Source organism: Canis lupus, chromosome 7 (assembly GCF_011100685.1).
Source record: "Canis lupus familiaris isolate Mischka breed German Shepherd chromosome 7, alternate assembly UU_Cfam_GSD_1.0, whole genome shotgun sequence".
NCBI classification, from domain to species: Eukaryota; Metazoa; Chordata; class Mammalia; order Carnivora; family Canidae; genus Canis; species Canis lupus.
This window is the reverse complement of record NC_049228.1, coordinates 70,442,163-70,461,221: the sequence shown is the minus strand read 5'-3', so window position 1 is coordinate 70,461,221 and position 19,059 is coordinate 70,442,163. Positions and strand designations below refer to the sequence as shown.

Sequence of the window (19,059 nt, the reverse complement as noted above, 5' to 3'; positions counted from 1 at the left end):
CTCTGGGCAGCACGTCTAAGGACAAGCAATAGTAGGAGGGAAGAAGGAGCAGGGAAAGACTCCCCAGAGAGGCCCAGGAGGCATCAGATATCAACTAGGCTGAGCCCAATTCCCAGGCTGCTGGCCCTGGAGGCAGTAGAGCTGCCTGGCCCCAGAGAAGAAATCTAGGCAGAGAGCAAAGCCCTGGTGGTGAGGGAGGCTTCCTCACATTCATTCTGCATCTGTTGCTCAGCTCAGCCACAGGTCAGCACGATAGGATGGCTGGGATTTTGTGGATGGCAACGTAACACCACACACCCAGAGAACGGAGATACAGCTGAGGCTGCCCTTGGAGACCTAAAAATTCACAGGCACAAGAGGAGCTCCCAGAAAGCATATCAAGAGGTACTATCCCTGGGAATATTACACCAAAACCAAACTGTATCCTCAGATCATACATCTGAAGAGGCCACTGTTAGATTAGGAAGACTTTTTTTCCTAACAAAGGCATCAGATCCCAAGTTAGGGGGAAAGCTTCTTTAAAATGTGTAAAAGGAGGCTGGATGAACATGGGACAGAGTGAAGGAAATTAGGCAGATGGCCCCTAGGGCTCCTTTTAAATCAAATAGTCTAGTTCTGTACTGTCCAATATGGCAGCCACAAGTGGTTACTGAAATTTATGTTAATTAAAATTAAATAAGAACACAAATTACAGTGTCTCAGTCACAATAGCCACATGGCTAGTGCTCAGCAGTCACATGTGGCTGGTATTTACCCTATGGGACAAACAGATATTAAACGTCCCCATCATTGTAGAAAATTCTATTTATTGGACAGCATCATTCTAGTCATTTTTAATGTAATGACTTCGACTAGTTGTTTTTAATATAACAACTTCTACTAGATTTGGGCTTGCCAAGAGAAGGTAACATCCTGTTGCGATGCCTCACGCTTAGAGGTGTCAGAAGAGGCCAATCCTTTTCCACGTGTGCACAAGAGCACAGGGAGGCCCAGGGAGTGAGGCCTGTCTTGTGTGAACTCTGTCCTCCATGCACTCACTATGTGGCATTAAGTAAGCCATTTCCACTCATTTTCTAGTTCCTGTTTTGCAAAAAACTTACCTCGGGAGTTATTTTGAGGAGTCAGTTCTATAAAGGAGCTAGTTTTCAATAAGTAAAACCAACTTTTCACTAGAAACATGACAACTAGCTTGGGATTTTGCCCAGATTTCAGCTACCATTTATCAGTCATTCATTTGGCACGGGACATTGTGCTGGGCACCTTACAAAGTTTCTCTTAATCTTCCACCCTGCCCAGGCACTGTCCTACCCAGGAGCCCCACTCTGCTCCTACTCTGTATTTTGTACCTGACTCACCATTAGTCTACCAGGCAGTACCTAGAGTATTTCTACTCATACTTTTTGGGCTTAGGGCTAAAGCATCTCTTGGACAATGCAAAATTTTTCTCCTACTCACATTTTTTTGTAAATTATGATCTTTTGGCACCTCTAGGAGCTGCATCTGGGTGCAAATAGATCCAGAAGTTGGCAATGCATAGTAATATGTGCCACAGCCAGCCACACAGCTGGTACCAATCAGGCTCCCCACCCCACCAACAGGTATGGTTCGCATCATGGTTGGACCTGAGGTGCTCCTGGCTGTCTCACATTCTTCTGCCTTTGATCAAAGGACAAGAGCTTTCTAGGGAGGCCTTGGAATTTTAATTATGGGTTATCAGGGCAGTATTCACTTCCATTCATTGAGATGAGTGAATCTCACACCTTCCCACTGCACACTAAAAAATTGATGTACTGATTTATGGGTGTCAGTGTGAAACTCATGCACACTATTCTGAATTATAAATTACTTATTTCAGTAATAGGCACTCATCTCCTGAAACGATAACCACGATTTACTTTTTCAAGTAGGCTTCTGTCTTAAGGGAACTGGCATGCCCAAAAACATGCTGCCTGGCCTCTTTTCTTTATTTATCAAACTTCAAAGCCCCTATTTTCTCATTTTGCTCTCTGAAAACAAGTGTTTTTTGGCCATGTTTGAGGCCTGGAAAGAAAGAGATTGCTTCAGGCCAACAGGCCAGAGAAATGTCATTGGTGGCAGGCCAGTTGGAAAGCTTACTTTCCAGAAAAGGCCTTTCTAGAAGAGCTTCTGAAGGCAGAAACCCTTGATGCAGACCCTCAGAGGCAGAGTGTTTCCAGGCTTGGAGCATCTGCTGGGAGGCCACTCATGGGGCTGAGGCTGTCCAGAAGCTGAACTGGGGAATAGCTTGACTACGGCTGAAGTAATCCTACTTTGAGAAGACTCCTGAGTGGGAAGGATGGCGTGTTAAGGAGAACTCAGATGAAGAAAGGCAAGGCATACCCCTCCCCCTACTTCAAGCGTCCTTAGCCTGGGGCTATGGACATTTAGCGGGTGCAAGGGTGTATTCTATGGTGTCAGTGAACTCCAGAACTTAAAAAGCCAAGGAAGAGAGGTGTTTGTGTTCATCCTGCTTAGGGGGAAAGTCCACGGCTTTTATCATGTCCCCCAAAGAGATAAAGACAAAAAGCCACTGACCAGTTTAAGTAATGAGATCCTTAAAATGAGGCAGTGTTTTCCTGAAAACCTTAAAACAGATGACTTCCTTTTTCCCTTATAATAGTTCTTTAGAAAAATCTTTTGGGTGATAACCTTAGGATAATTTGAGGAATGTGCAGTTTTGAAACAGTTGTTATTGTGAGTGCATATTACCTGAAATAAGTAAGGCCTCTGTCGGAACTTGGAGATCCTATTACAAAGTCAGGTTTGTAATAGGATTTATTTATAAAGGAGCTTTTCCTGAGTGCTGAAGTGACAACAAATGAGGATTTTTCTTCTATAAGGGTTGAAGCTGAGAGGAGAGGGGAATTCAAAGTTTTGTGAAAACAGTCCCTCTTCTCATAGCCTAGCAGAACTATAGATTGTTAGATAAAGATAATACGAAGCGAAATGAGAACCAGCATTGATACTTGAACATGGAATATGGGGACTTGATTGGAAGAAAAATTTCAAGCTGGGGTTTAGAAAGAAAAGACAGAAGAAAGGCTTCCCCATCTTTGGAGCCAGACAGCGGTTCTCGAACCCTGTGTTTACTGCTCATGCAACTTTGAGTAAATTACTTAACTTCTCCTGTCCTCTGGAATATGAAGCTAATACCTATCACATAGGGGGTTTGAAAGGATTAAATGACTTAATATAATGTAAAAGATATGGAACCGTGCTTGGAAAGGGGACATTATGTAATGCCTCAATAAATGCTATTATTTGTATTAAGTCTTACAACATGGTGGAGCATCACAAACTGAAACTGGAGAACAGATTTAAAGGCACTGCAGAAACCTCACTGTCAGAGATCACAATGACATTTAGTCGGGCTTTGGATAAAATCCTAAATGTCTTACTTTCTTATTGCCACAAGCCTAGTGGTTTAAAAAACACACACACTTGTTACCTCAGAGTACTGGAGATCGGAAGTCTGAAATGGATCTCACTGAGCTAAAATCAGGTCAGCAGGGTTGTGTTCTTTCTGGGGGTTCTGGAGAGAATCCATTGGCTTGCCTTTTCTTTTTTTTTTTTTTTTTTTTTTAATTTTTATTTATTTATGATAGTCACAGAGAGAGAAAGAGAGAGAGGCAGAGAGACATAGGCAGAGGGAGAAGCAGGCTCCATGCACCGGGAGCCCGATGTGGGATTCGATCCGGGGTCTCCAGGATCGCGCCCTGGGCCAAAGGCAGGCGCCAAACCGCTGCGCCACCCAGGGATCCCTGGCTTGCCTTTTCCACTGCCAGGGGGGCTTGCCTATATTCCCTTATTCTCACTACTTTTTCCATCTTCAAAGCCAGCAATGGCATCACTGCTCTCTGCTTCTGTGGCCTGGGCTCCTTCTCTGACTCTCCTTGCCTCCCTCCCTCCTTTACAAAGACTCTTGTAATTATGTTGGGACCACCCAGATACCCAAGGATAATCTCCCCATCTCATGATCATTACCTTTATCACATCTACAAAGTCCCTTTTGCCATGTAAGATCACATCCTCACAAGTTCCATGGAATAAGATGGGAGCATCTCCAGACCACACAGTCTACCACCTAATACATGATATATTTCTTAAACCTACCCATTTTTGAACTTTGTATGAAAAGTACATGAAGTCATCCATCTAGTGCATATCAAATGAGATCACTGTATATATCCAGTACTCCCTGGATACTTCTTTTATGTGGAGATGGAATTTTAAATTTTTATATCTGTTAGATTATTTTAAACTATTAGACTATTTAGACTATAAAACGATGTTAGTCTATTTTAAACTATGTAAGCTATTTTTACCTGTTGGGTCTAGCTTCCCCTTTGCCTATGAATTCCATATTTGCTGCTTCCTTTCCATTTAAAACATTTGTTATTTGCATCACTTTACAGTAAAACCCCAATTTTTTATATACTTGAAATCTCCTTCCAATATCCATAAATGTAAACAAGTACATTTTACACGTTTACAATCAATGTGTTATACATATTTTTGCCTTTTGTGGTACATAGTACAATTTTTAATTTAAACACTTGCGAGCACTAACTATATGTTAGGCACTCTGTGAAGGACTAGGAATACAAAGTTGAAAAGACATGACTTCTGTCCTCAAGGAGCTCTTACTATAAATGGAAGGGTGAGGGATACTGATGATAAGAGTTTCTAAAAAGGAGAAAACATTTTTAAAATATATAGAATTGCTAGACTTGGACATTGAATGAGGTGTCAGGAAAGAAAGAGTAGAAATGATGACCAAGCTATGGTTTGAAAAACTAGGGGCATGTCAACACGTCCAATTGAGACAGATAATATGGGAGGAAAAATAAGTTTGGATGGAGAGAATGATTTAGTTCTAGACATTTTGAATGTGATGTGCCTTTAGAATATCCAGTTGAATATGTCCCATAAGCAAGCATTCATTCATTCAAATACTACTTGGGAGGTTCTTATAATAATCCAGACAAGAGATAACTGTGGTTCAGCCCAGGGGAGAAGTAATAAAGATGGAGGGAATTCAAAATAATCTTTCTACCTGACCATGAAGGTATCAGATTGGTCAAAATTCCTCAGGTGAGGAAGACAGAATGGTGGCCACTGAATGTGTGGTTCCAGAGTTCAGGATGATGTCAGGACTGGAGAAAGGTTTATTGGGGTTATCACATAGAAGGTAGAGCCAAGGGGTGGCTCAGTGGTTGAGCATCTGCCTTTGGCTCAGGTAATAATACTGGGGTCCTGGGATTGCGTTCTTCATCGGACTCTCCGGAGGGAGCCTGCATCTCCCTCTGCCTATGTCTCTGCCTCTCTCTGTGTGTCTCTCATGAATAAATAAATAAATTTTTTTAAAAAAGAAAAGGAGGTAGAGCCAAGTTTAAGAGTGAATGAGATCACATTGGGGCATGCCAAGTTAGAAGATGGGGCAGTACAGGCCTGTTTCCTGTACAGGGCTACAGAGACATTAAAGCACAGACAAGAAGCAAAGATAAGCAATATTTTAAAAGCCAGAAAGATAGAAAGGAAATCAAAACAGCATGGAAATGAAGGGAGAAGAGGATTTCAAGAATGGGAGAATTCAACAAGGTCAACTACCAAAGAGTGGTCAAGTTGGACGAGGAATAATGTCTGCCAATTAGAATGCTGCCTAATTATCTCTGGCAATTAGGAAGCAACTACTGGATGTGCCAGTAGTTTTCCTAAAGAGATAGAGTAAAAATAATTTTGTGTACATTTGTATGCATACCTATGCTTATTATCTTAATAAATGCTTATTTATTTTAATGTCTATCATTTTAAAGAAAATATGCTAGCTATTGAAGTATGCTACTACACTATGGTCAGAAGATTAATTGCTCAATTATTTAACATTTGAATTCATTTTAATTTTTCACCATTAGGAATAATGCCATAAATATCTTTTTCAATGAAATGTGGAAACTTTTTTTCTGGTTAGTATGTCCAAATGTTATGCACTATTCTTCAATTAAAAAAAAAAGGTACAAGCAAATCTTAGTATCTCAACACAAGTTAAATATTCTAATTTGGAGTAATTCTTCTGCAGAAACTTTTTTGCTCTGTCATTTTCAGATGGAGATAACACAAATGTCTGGACTATCGTTGAACGTCAAGTGCACACTTTTAAAACAAGCATCTCCGTAGCAACTACATGCTGAAACCCTCTCGATGTAGCAGTATAACATACAATAATCTGCACACGAATCCATTTTCTTTCTCTGTGTTACAGTTTAACACCCATTTGTAATAGGTTTCTTTACTTTCAAATGACTAATTTCCCACCTATTAGCTATTTTTGTTGACCTCACTTCACTAGAGATCCTCAATCTGAGTTTTATTTTAGCAATCACAATTCTCTCATCTAATTAACAAAAAAATTGGGCCATTGCCTCAGTGGCCTGCATTCAACCTTATTTTGACTGGCAATCTTCTAATAATATCTTGCTGTCCTTCCCACCCCCATCTTTAGAATAGTAGTTTCTGTTTCATGGAGTTCATCCTTTCCCCCTGTTCTCTTTGCCCCCATTCTATTTCTCTCTCTCTCCCTCCCTCTCTCTTTGCCTTTCCTCTTCTTTACCTAGTAACCTATCCAAATTTTTTACTGTCACAAATGCCTCAAGAAGTATCAAATTATTTACTCAGTAGAAATTCCTAGAATTAGGGGCTCCTGAGTGGCTCAGTGATTGAGCCTCTGCCTTAGGCTCAGGGCGTGATCCCAGGGTCCTAGGATGGAGTTCTGCATCAGACTCCCCACAGAGAGCCTGCTTCTCCTTCTGCCTATGTCTCTGCCTCTTTCTCTGTGTCTCTCATGAATAAATAAAATCTTGAAAAAAAAAAAAAGAAAGAAATTCCTAGAATTAGATTAGCCCAGCTAACGGGTGTCCAAAATGTTAAGCATTTTTGCACATATTACTCAGTAACCTCTAGAAAGATTATCTCTATTTTTACCCAGTACCAGTTTCCATTCTTGATACCTTTTTAGAAGAGTCTTCTCTGTTGTAATACAAATCCACCTCCCTTTAACCTGGACATTAAGTGCCATGTAAGGTGAATCAAATTACTCTTACATATGGCAATTCTTCAAATGCTTAATGATTTATGATTTGCCCCTAAGTGTTCATTGTTCTGTCTTCAAAAGACCGAGTTCCTTCAGCAATTCTTCAGCAGTCCAGAACTGGACTCTACACACTCTCAGCATCCCAAATGACAAATCATCTCTCGTTCCAAGAAAAGCAACATCCCTCTTAACTTGTGATATAATTGTGTGAACAATATTTCAGTTGAATTCAGACTTCACAATGTCCATTGAAAAGCTTTGGACATGAACACTCTACTTCTATCAGTGTACTAGCTTGTCTGACAGTCATGCCAGAACTGTCTTGCATTCAGGTAAAATTTGTAAGCCATTTTTTCATGGGAAATCACATTGACATGTTTCTCCCACCCTGAACTATGCCCTTAAATGGTTTGACATAAGGCACAGCATATTTATCTTTATTAAATGTCACCATAGAGATACGAATATGTCTTTCTAGCTCAGGGACACTCCTCATTATTGTGTAGGCTGTACACTATCTAACTACAGGGAACACCATTTATATTAGTAGTCATCTTAGTGTTATTTACTTATTACTGTTATTTGCCAGCAAATGACAATAGAATCTTGAGGAAGGGACACCTCATTTCCAATTCATCCACCTAAAAGTGCCATTTGGACTACCAAAAAGAATGTTTTTGCTGTCAAAATTGGAGAATATGAAATCTGAAATACAGTATTTTAAATATTTCCCCAAGATGTATTATATTGTAAATCTCATAACAATGTCTAATATATCATCGTTGAAGTTGATAATTAAAAAGTGTTCAGGGGCACCTGGTTGGCTCAGTAGTTGAGCGTCTGCCTTTGGCTCAAGTCATATTGGGGTCCTGTTACCCTCACTGGGCTCGCTGCTCAGCAGGAAGTCTGCTTCTCCCTCTCCCTCTGCCCCTTCCCAGCCCCCTTGTGCTCAATCTCTCTCTCTCTCTCCCTCTGTTAAGTGAATAAATATAATCTTTTTAAAAAATCAAGTATTTGGGGGCAGGTTCATACAGTTAATATGTAGTCTAAAAAATCTCCCCAATAAAATGTATAAGAAAATAAAGAAGATCCTAGAAATCACCCAGAGATAATCACTGTAAATATTTTTGTGTTGTTGCTGTTCTTTAAAAATACTGATAATATTGAGCATGACCTCTGAATAAGCTCACCAAACAGAAAAAAAGAAAGCATCACATAAACACTATTAGGAATGCAGAAAAGAACAAGGACAAATATACAGTAAACATTAAATCTATCATAAAAATAGAACAGAAACAGACTTCATACTGATATATTAAAATTTTAAGTGATTAATTTCTTAGAAAATTAAGTTCTTCAAAATGTGATAGAAACAGAAACCACATCCATGACAATTAAAGAAATTGACACCTTAATTTGAAATTTACTCAGTTAAAAGGCCAGACCCATAGAGTTCTAGGAAACTTGCAGGGAAGAAGTAATCCCTGTCACACAAAAACTCTTCTAGAGATATGAACAAAAAAGATGCCAAATTCATTTTAGGATTTAGTATAGCCTTAGACAAGGGCAGTTTGAAAAGGAAAATTTTAATGCAATTTTTTTCACAAACCTGATGCAAAAATTCTTTTTTTTTTTTTTTAGAAAACTTTTAAAGATTTATTTATTCATTTGAGAGAGAGAGGGAGTAGGAAGGGGCAGATAGAGAGACTCTCCAAACAGACTCCCCACAGAGCATGGACTGGACTTGGCCTCGGAGCTCAATCCCATGACCCTTGAGATCATGACCTGACCCCAAACCAAGAGCCACCCTGGCACCCTGATGCAAAAATTCTTAATAAGTATATCAATAAAATTAAATAATTATAAATAATTTAAAATAACATAACTGAATAGGATTTATTTGGTAGTGAAAGGGAAGCTTAACATTAGAAAAGATACATAATTTACAGCATTAGGAAATTAAAGGAGAAAACACATGACTTCCTTAATAAATGCATAAAAGGTATTTTGTAATATTCAACAGCCATTAATGATTTAATTAAAATTATGACAAATTAGAAATAGAAAAAGAATTCTTAAAGCATATGAACAGATATATAGCTGACAGGAAATTTGTGCAATGTTGGATCATCCCTTTTAAATCCATGAAGAAGATAGTAAATCTCTTCAAAAATGTTTTAAACTAAGTTTTGGCCAGTTATTATTATTTCATTATGTAAAATTATTGTATAAAATTAAATTTATTTTAGGTATAAAACATAACAATTTGGGTATCCCTGGGTGGCTCAGAGGTTTAGTGCCTGCCTGTGGCCCAGAGAGTGATCCTGGAGTCCTAGGATCAAGTCCCACATCGGGCTCCCTGCATGGAGCCTGCTTCTCCCTCTGCCTGTGTCTCTGCCTCTCTCTCTGTGACTCTCATGAATAAATAAATAAAGCTAAAAAAAAACATAACAATTTGATATTTGTTAATAGTATGAAATGATCACCATACATGATACAAAATTTTTTTTCTTGTGATGAGAATTTTCAAGATCTATTCTCTTAGTAATTTTGAAATATGCAGTGCCATATTATTAACTATAGTTACCATGCTGTATATTACATCCCCAAGACTTATTTATAACTGGAAGTTTGTACATTTGATCTGAAACAATTGCATCCACCCCCAATCTTCCGCCTCTGGCAACTGCCAATCTGTTCTCTAAGAGCTTGTTTTGTTGTTTTGTTGTGTTTGTTTTTTAGATTCCACATATAAGTGAGATCATACAATATTTGCCTTTCTCTGTTTTATTTCACTAAGCATAATGCCCTCAAAATCCATCCATGCTATCACAGATTCATGATTTTTGTGGCTGAATAAATATTCCATTGTATATGTACCTCATCTTTGTTAGCCATTCATCCATCAAGGGACATTTAGGTTGTTTCCATATCTTGGCAGTTGTAGATAATATTGCAACGAAGATGGGAGTATTGGCCATTGGATTTTTGCTGACATTTTTCTGTTTATATCATGTCTGTCTATAGCTTGTCCTCTATGATCTTCCCCTAGAAAGACTTGTTTGAGCAATAGAACCCAAATTCTCACATGTTCAAAGCTATCTTTTTACTTGAGACTTTATATTTGAAGGAGAGCTTGACTTGATAGAAAATCCTTGACTCCTACTCTTTGGGCTTGGCATGTCACAGATGGTGTTCTGGTGTATGCTGAGGGTAAGTGTTTCTGTGGGTTATCTCCTGTCAGCCTCATTTTCTCCCCCTTAACCTGATTTTATCTTTTTGTCAAGGGGTTCTTTCCAATTGTTTTTCTAAGCTATGTCTTTATGTTTACCATTCTGTATGACTTTTCACTGATAAAATGAATACCTTTTCATTAAATAGATTTGGGTCTCTTTTTACTTCAGAAAACCCTTATTGGATTATTTTAAGATACTTATTCCATGCTATTGCTTTAATTTTCCTCTTCAGAATTATAGCTATGCGTATGTTGGATATATTTCCTTGTTTATCTAATCCTTCTCTATCTTTTTCTCTCTGGATGATTTCTTTGCTCTTTTTCATTTCTATTTTTTTAAAGATTTATTTATTCATCCATGAGAGACACAGAGAGAGGCAGAGACACACAGGCAGAGGGAGAAGCAGGCTCCCTGTGGGGAGCCCAATGTGAGACTCGATCCTGGGACTCCAGGATCACACCCTGGGCCAAAGGCAGACGCTCAACTGCTGAGCCACCCAGGCATCCGATCTTTTTCATTTTTATCTTTTATGTCCCTTCTCTTCCTTTCCTTCAATTCTTCAGTTCCCATTTCATACCCTCCAGCTGTCTACCTGCAACCTTTTGTTGTATTCTCACTTCTTTCCTGAGTTCTTATAATTCTTCGTTGTGATCTTCTTTTATAGCTGTAACTGCTTCATTAATTATTGTTTTGAATGTGGATTATGCTTTTAATCTTCTTTATGGCCATTTCCCAGTGCATTTTTACCATTTACAAGATATCTGTGGCTACCTTTTTTTAAATATTCTTTATAGTACCTGTATGTGTATTCCTTTTATGTTCCTCCTATTTGAATGAGTTGTATTTTCCTAGAGAATCAGTAGATTCCTTTAGAGGGAATGGTGGGCAGTAGTTTCCCAAGAATCAAGGGCTTCGTTTGCTGTTCCAACAGTTACAGATTGTTTCTTTACAATATGAGGCATCTATGTAGTCACACATCCTCTGACTCTCAGACCAAACCTAGTTCTTTTCTCCCTCAATTACTTCATGGATGACCTGACAGGCTGCCTGTCACTTGGGGACACAAATGATACAATGATTTTTAGAAAGAATTGTTCTGGCCCTTAATGAGGTTTACCCACTTACTCTCTACCACCTACATAAGTCCCAGACTTTTCCACAGCTCTTTCCTTTCAGATTGAGGTCCTCACTTTGAGGAAGTGTATATTTGACAGAGCTTTCTGAGCTCCGCTACGTCTAGGTCCCCTTTGTTCCTCTTATTTATCTTCCACATTATTATAATTTCCCTCCTTGGTTTTCTGCTGGACTTTGGAGTTTGTGGATTTTCTGCCGGTTTTGCTGAAAATGTGATTTGTGGGCTTGTCTTCATTTTGTTGTATTGTTGTTGCCAGGAGGAGAAAATTTAGTTTCTATGAAAACCAGTCCTGTTAACATTTAGAAATATTTTCCTTCTGTTTTCTTTCTGCAAAGATGACTTTGCATAAGAAAGCTCAGAGCATGTGTTTACTTATCAACTAAGCTGATTTTCTAAAATAAAAATAAAAACAGAGGCACCTGGGTAGTTCAATCCATTAAAGCATCTGCCTTCTGCTCAGGTCATGATCCTGGAGTCCTGGGATCGAGCCCTGCATGGAGCTGTCTGCTCAGTGAGGAGTCTGCTACTCCCTCTCCCTCTGCCCACACCCCTCCCCAGCTCATGTTCTCTCTCTTGCTTGCTCTCCCTCTCTCTCAAATAAATAATAAAATCTTTTAAAAAAATAAAAATTAAAAAAATACAAAGCACAGTCAGTTTAGCATGCTACTTCTTCATAATCCCAGGTTGCTTTGCTTTGTGCTGAGACAACTTCTATTTAACAGCCTATTCTAGAACGATATTGCACTGTAAATTCAAGCCCATCAAGCTGTTATCTTTTGGATGATTCAAAAGCCTTCTCCATCTTTGTCTTTTGCTACTGCATTTCCTTTAACAATCTTTAAGATTAGCCACCTTGATTCCGCAGTCCTACCAAAAGTTCCTTGAGTACATAAAAATATCATTTGCAGCGGCACAAAAACTTAAGCTTAATTTTTTTTAGGTGTGTCCTTTTTTTAAAAAAAGGAAAATGTTTTTATGGAGAAAATTAATTTATTAATTTCATAAATCTTATCATGTTTTAAATTAACATCCCGCATGCTGATTTTTGAAGGAAACTGTATTGTTTGACTAATAGTGGCTCTACATGCAGTAGTGACATCACAGCCATGTTGATCAGAGAAAGAGAGAATGGTCAAATTTTACAAACAAGAATAGCCCTAACTCCCAACACAGAACACATGCTTTAAATCATTTTGCTAGTAGCAATTATACTGTCAGTACCCTCTCACCGCAGCCTGCCAATTTAAAACTCTTTCCTTTATTCATCCAAAAAAAAATGTTTATTAAATGGTCACTATTGCCAGGTCCTGTGCAGTTGCAAAGGATACAATGATGATCAGAAACAGACATGATTCCTACTCTCATGCTCCTTATTATCTGTCAATGGAGAGATAAATATTACCAAAATCAATTACACAAATAAATTTAAATTTACTACCATGGCAAAGGCTCCTGTTGAACTGGTGAGAGCTCTCCTTTGTCTGAAGTCAATGCTGTCCTTTTCTTTACTGAGAGGAATTGGCTGAATTCAGGTTCCTACGGAACTAGGGCTTCTGCGGATTCTAGGGGATGGGCAACTGGTATTTCTTAACACTGCATAAGCATATTTCACCTAATATCGGACTCCTTTAAAAAAAAAAGATTTTATTTATTTATTCATGACAGACACACAGAGAAGGAGAGACAGAGGCAGAGACACAGGCAGAGGGAGAAGCAGGCTCCATGCAGGGAGCCCGACACGGGACTTGAACCCGAGACTCCAGGATCTGGCCCTGGGCTGAAGGCGGCGCTAAACCGCTGAGCCACCCAGGCTGCCCTAATATCAGACTCCTGAAACCCTAAGCCCAGAATGTTTATTCCCTGCCTTTCCTCCATGTAATGCATTCTTCATACTTGCCTTACTAAAAGAGTCATCAGTGAGGAGAGGAGGCAGTTCTCTCCATAGTTCATTTAACTAAGACACTCAAGTAAGCCTCTTCAGAGATGCCAAGAGTGGCCCATGCGCCTTCTGAGCCTACTGCTCACAAATACAAATGTATCCCAAGTGACCACTGTGCTCAATACCTACGAAGAAGATTATGATACTCTATGATTATACTCTAAGATTATGACTTAAGAAGTTCAGGGAAGGGGATCCCTGGGTGGCGCAGCAGTTTAGCGCCTGCCTTTGGGCCAGGGCGCGATCCTGGAGACCCGGGATCGAGTCCCACGTCGGGCTCCCAGTGCATGGAGCCTGCTTCTCCCTCTGCCTATGTCTCTGCCTCTCTCTCTCTCTCTCTGTGACTATCATAAATAAAAATTAAAAAAAATTTAAAAAAAAAGAAGTTCAGGGAAGCATGTCCTAGGAAATAATGGTTGAGATTAGGTCTGAAAGAAGAGCTAGAGTAAATTAGACAATGAACCAAGGGAATCATGCAAAGGCAGGAAGAAATAAAAGGGTCAGAGATAAATCTAGTGTGGCTAGGTCATGAAGATGGTGCAAGATGAGTCTGGGAAGATAGGGCTATATCATTCAGGGCCTTGGGGGTCATGTTTAAAATTTGAATCTTTATATCCTTGCTTTTGTGTGTAGTGGGTAGAAGTAGGGAAAGCTGATATCCACCTTGCCTTCTGAAAACATTCCTTTACATGGAGTGAAAGATAGGTAAAGCAGCAGCAGCAGAAGAAACAAAAGGTAAACATAGTATTCCGGTGACAGACAATGGTGGCTGGGACTAGGGTGGTCATGGTGATTTTTTTTTTTTTTTTTTTTTTTTTTGGTCATGGTGATATTGAGGCAGGTGGGTTGGTTTCCAGAGATCCCAGATCTAGAGGATTCGGTGATGTAGAGGGAGAAGTAAGTGTCCAGAATAGGGCCTCTGTTTCTGACTTGCATGAAAGATGGTATTTCCATTCACTGAAGTGGGGAGCTCTGGAAGAGCTGCAGTCAGGAGTGGGCTGGGAAGGAGGGAGAAGAAAATGAGCTTGATTTGGTAGATGCTGCTGTAGATGAAGTGCTTTGAAGTGAAGCTGTCAAGGACCTAAAGCTCCTATGGGAAATCTGGAATGAAAATATAAATTTATGACTTGCCCACATACAAGAGGTTTTCCTGGAATTCAAAGTTCTCTTCACCGTGCTTCTTCTTTTACACTTTCCATCTTGTAGATCGTTTTCTTTGATAGAGAAAATGGGAGAGTTTGAGAGCTTAATGTTTTGTCCTCTTCCTCCCTCCTCCCAACTGCTCCTCCTCCTCTTCCTCCTCCTTCATCATCATCTGTTATACCGTTATACCATCTGGAACAAGTCTTGGGATTATCCTTGTTCTTCTATTTGTTCCAATTCATATCTTTTTTAAAAGGCCTCTTTTTTAAACTGTCCTTGGCTTTTTAAAAATTCCTTTTAATATTTTTGTCTTTCTTTCCTCTTTTTTTTTTTTTTGCAATTTACAAACTTCATTTTATTTGTGCTTTAGCCCTCTTGATGCAATTCTTATGCACTCATCACTTACACTCATCACTTACCTGATTTGTCTTTGATAGTGAACTCATCTCTCATGTCTGAAACAAGCTCCTTCAGTATGAACACTTCAAAACCATCCTTGTACAATCTTTTGGTTCCTTTATAGCCTTTCTTATTTTTATTCTCAACTAAGTCATTTGATATTATATCAACAGAATTAAGATTTGTGATCCTACTTTCTCTCTTGAATCATCTGCCCTTATCAAAAACAAGTCTGCCCTTTATTTCCCTTTTTTTCCTTTCCTCTTTCTTCTCTCTCTCTTCTTTTATTGCCATCCTCCTTCTCTTTTTCCTCCTGCTCTCACTCTGATTTTTTTTTCTTCTTTATTGAATTAGCTCTGACTAAACACCAGCACAAATGGTTCTTTTGGGCAAGTCTATGGCTCATGGGTTCCCAAGGGTTTCCCATGTTTGTTACCATCCTCACGTTCTCCCAGTTTCTCCTTATCTACCTTCTGCAGAATTTATTTTATATAAGTAATTCTTATCATTACAAATACTATGTGGCAGTGTTTCCAAGAAAAGTTAGTAATTTTATCAGTACATTTATTGAGATATAATTTACCAACCATAAGATTCCCTTATTTAAAATATACAATCTGATGTTTTCAGTATATTCACAGAACTGTGCAAATGTCACTACAATTTAAGATATGAACATTTTCATCATTCCAGTAAGAAACTTTTTATTCATTAGCATTTTCTTCCCAGTACTGCTACCCTGTGCCTAGGATGACCTCTAATCTACTTTCTATTCCGTAGCTTCTGCCTATCCTGGGCATTTTGTATAAATGGTATCAGATAATATGTGATCTTTTGTGACTGGTTTTTTTTTCAATCAGCATACTGTTTTCAAGATTCATCCATGTTATAGCATATATCGATATTTAATTTATTTTTAATGCCAAATAATATTCCATTACACGGCTATATCACATTTTTTTAACATTTATTTATTTGAAAGAGAGTGAGTGCTCAAGGTCAGAGGGGAGGAGCAGAGGAAGAGGGAGAGAGAGAATCTCAAGCAGACTCCTCACTGACACAGAACCCAATGCGGGGCTCAGTCCCATGACCCTGAGATCACAACCTGAGCCGAAACCAAGAGTCAGATGCTTAACCCACTGTGCCACCTAGGCACCCTGAATATATCTCATTTTTTTTAAATCCATTCATCAGCTGATGGAAATGAGGTTTGTTTCCAGTGCTTGGCTATTGTGAATAATGGTGCTGTCAACATTTGTGTATGAATTTTTGGGTAGACACATGTTTTTATTTCTCCTGCATATATGAGTAAGAGTGGAATTATCGAGTCATATGGTAGCTCTAACATTTTGAAGCAAGGCAATTACTTTATGATTTTTTCATTGGAAGCAGCCATGTTCTTATTAATTGAGGAGAGGAGAGTTTTAAGATCTGGTTTTGCAATGTGACAAACACCAGAAAGTTTTAAAGTCTTCAAGCTAAAATTTCTTTGCTCAGTCACACTGTTCTTGTCTATTGATCATCTTGGACTTGTCTCGTTGTTATGATTGCACATTTTACTTGGTCAAGCTGCATTTTAATAAATGCCACTTGCTCAAATTCCATGAAGTAAAACACCTGGGAGAGGACACAGCAACACTTCCTTCACCCATATGGAAAGGAGACTCACACTTGAACTAAATGAGGTTTTTCTGGAATGTTTTCTGTAGAAGTCATTATTTAAGAAAGAAAAAGTGTTTGTGCAAAAGTTTCTAAAACCAGCTTAATTCATTTTTTAAAAATTAATGAATTATTAAAGAATATGACTTATTTTTTAAGTGAATTTGATGTCCAGAGGACAGATACCTATTGCTATTTTACTATTGGAATGCTAAAATCTCTCTCTTCATTAGCTATTAGAATGTCATATCCAATTTATGTGTGTCTGCACACTTATCAAAATTGTAAAATGCATCTGTCCTGTCTCTGGTCAGACAACCAAGTATTCTTTTTCTAGAAAATCACAGAGATCACCTCCCCCACCCCTGTATATATTATCCACTGTATGTGCTGCAAAGTGAATCAATAGCCTAAGAATCTACCGAGATAATGATAGATAGCAATGTAATTTTACTGGGACAGTGAGCATGCAAGACTCTGACAACTGCTATGCAAAATTGCATGGGCTTTAAAAATCCACACTATTTCCTTAAGTGTTATTCTTCACTTATAAGGTTTGATTTCCTTATGTATCTTCATATGAATGAAAATGTAAAGTTGCAAGTCTGGAGTTGTGAGCCATGGCCAACCACTCCCCACCTCCCAAGTTCTGTGTTTACTGCCTTACTCACCCACTTTGCATCGGCAAATCATAGAGAGAAGCTAAATGCTCTCAGCTGCACTATACCAAATCAAAGCTGAGATGAATAATGAACTTAATTTTCCATAAAGACATTCTGTTTGGCATTTCAGCTAATAAGGTAAGCTAATGGCAATTCTGGGCTATGGAAAAGAAAATGAATAGTCTTTTTGTGTTTGATTTCTGTGCTAATCCATAATTTTTCTTTTAACATGCTGGAGTTAATTTCATGTTTCACGATGTATGTGAATTTGGGATGAACAGTTTTATAAAGAGTACCCCCAATGCACCCTTTAAAAAAAATAGGCTGCTTGTGGTACTAAAGGGGCTAAGGAAGAAATTCAGCTTTTTAGTAAGAGTAGCATTTCTGTAATACTGTTTTCATCATCTGTAATGCAAAATGAATTTACTTAAACAGCAGAATATTTAGATGCAGCAAAGACTGACAAAATTATTTAAGCACAGCTTATTGAATATATTTGGCATGATATATTATAAATTGATGTTGAATGTGCTCTAGAGAAAGCAGAATACATCATGTTGGTTTCTGAGTCATTTTGTTTCTAAGTACATGTTATTCTAGAGAAGGTAGTAATTTTCAATTGCTAAAATTATTCCACAGCTTCAGGTTAGGTGGGTTTTATTTTGTAGGATTATATTTTTAAAATAGCATACCGGTAACATGAATTTTCGTTCTTCTTACTTTCTTGATTTACCATGGCTTCGATGATTTCAGTTTGTGTGGAAATGTACTTGTTTGTCCACTAAAGTTGATGGGACTAAAAACTATCAGACCTCTCTGAGACTTTCATTGCTACCTTGGCTACTATGCATCAGAAATAAGAGCTAAAACAATTACTGGTTGGCTTAGCTTTTTGTGATACCATTTTTCAGTGTTTAACACAGGGATTTTTATTTTAGCCAGTTCATAGCACAAACTAGCAAAAATCTAGCAAGATGGGGAAAGAAATGATTATCTTTTTTTTATAAGAATAACAAAAATGAAAAATGCGATGAAGATTTGTTTCCTGGGCTCACTGCCATGTCACCTGAAAAATCAGAGACTCTATTCTCTCAAAGTAGGTGACCTCAAAAGAGATTTCAGAAGTTCTATGCAAAATAGCCAAAGTATGTGGGAAATTTTGGAGAAATGAAAAGGAAACGTTTCTTCTATTCCTACTGTCTAATCTTCCCATTCTGTTTTTACGCGTGGGAAATGAGCTGTGGGCACCGGATATTTTTGTTTCGTGGAAATCTTTAAACATCACCACAGACTTTTATAGAAAATGAAGAACTTTTATCCTTCCTCCCTTTATAATGTTCCCAATGTCTATTTTCCCTTGAGGTATAAACGGGATGCTAAGTTTGAGCACAACTATCCAGCTACTACTACTGATTTAGTTCTCCCTACAGATCACCCATGTTTCACCTACAAATTTTAGGCATTTCTTTTGAAAAGCCTCCAATTTAGTAAACCTATGAGAAGCAGGAATGTGGCATTTTAGTCTATCACGGCTCATTTTTAAGAACACAAAGACAGACATATGTTACTCTTCATACTTCAAAATTCTAAAATATGTTCAATTTCACGGCTATTCTGTGTTTGCAGAACTCTGTTGGAAGCTCAAATATGGTGGCTTGTTTGGGATTTGTAAGGTGTTCATTTTCTTTTCCTCTTTTTCCCCTTCCTCTCTCATTCCTCATCACTCTAGACCATTCTTGACTGCCCCATGCGCTGTTCTGCTTTCTTAATTCTGATAT

General features: G+C 38.3%; 1 protein-coding gene across 15 annotated transcripts in view; it reads left to right on the top strand.

Annotated features, from left to right (window-relative positions):
* DLGAP1 (DLG associated protein 1) overlaps positions 1-19,059 on the top strand; it is an 870,774-nt gene that overhangs the window by 560,923 nt on the left and 290,792 nt on the right. Inside the window, exon 1 of one of the 15 annotated variants that reach the window (XM_038543744.1) lies at positions 17,283-17,419. The exons of 13 other annotated variants lie outside the window; for them this stretch is intronic. In XM_038543744.1, coding sequence (XP_038399672.1) covers positions 17,369-17,419 — 51 coding nt within the window. In that variant the 5' untranslated portion in view covers positions 17,283-17,368. Of the gene's footprint in view, positions 1-17,282; positions 17,420-19,059 lie in introns of those variants that run through there. One more of the 15 variants, XM_038543739.1, reaches the window with a different exon arrangement.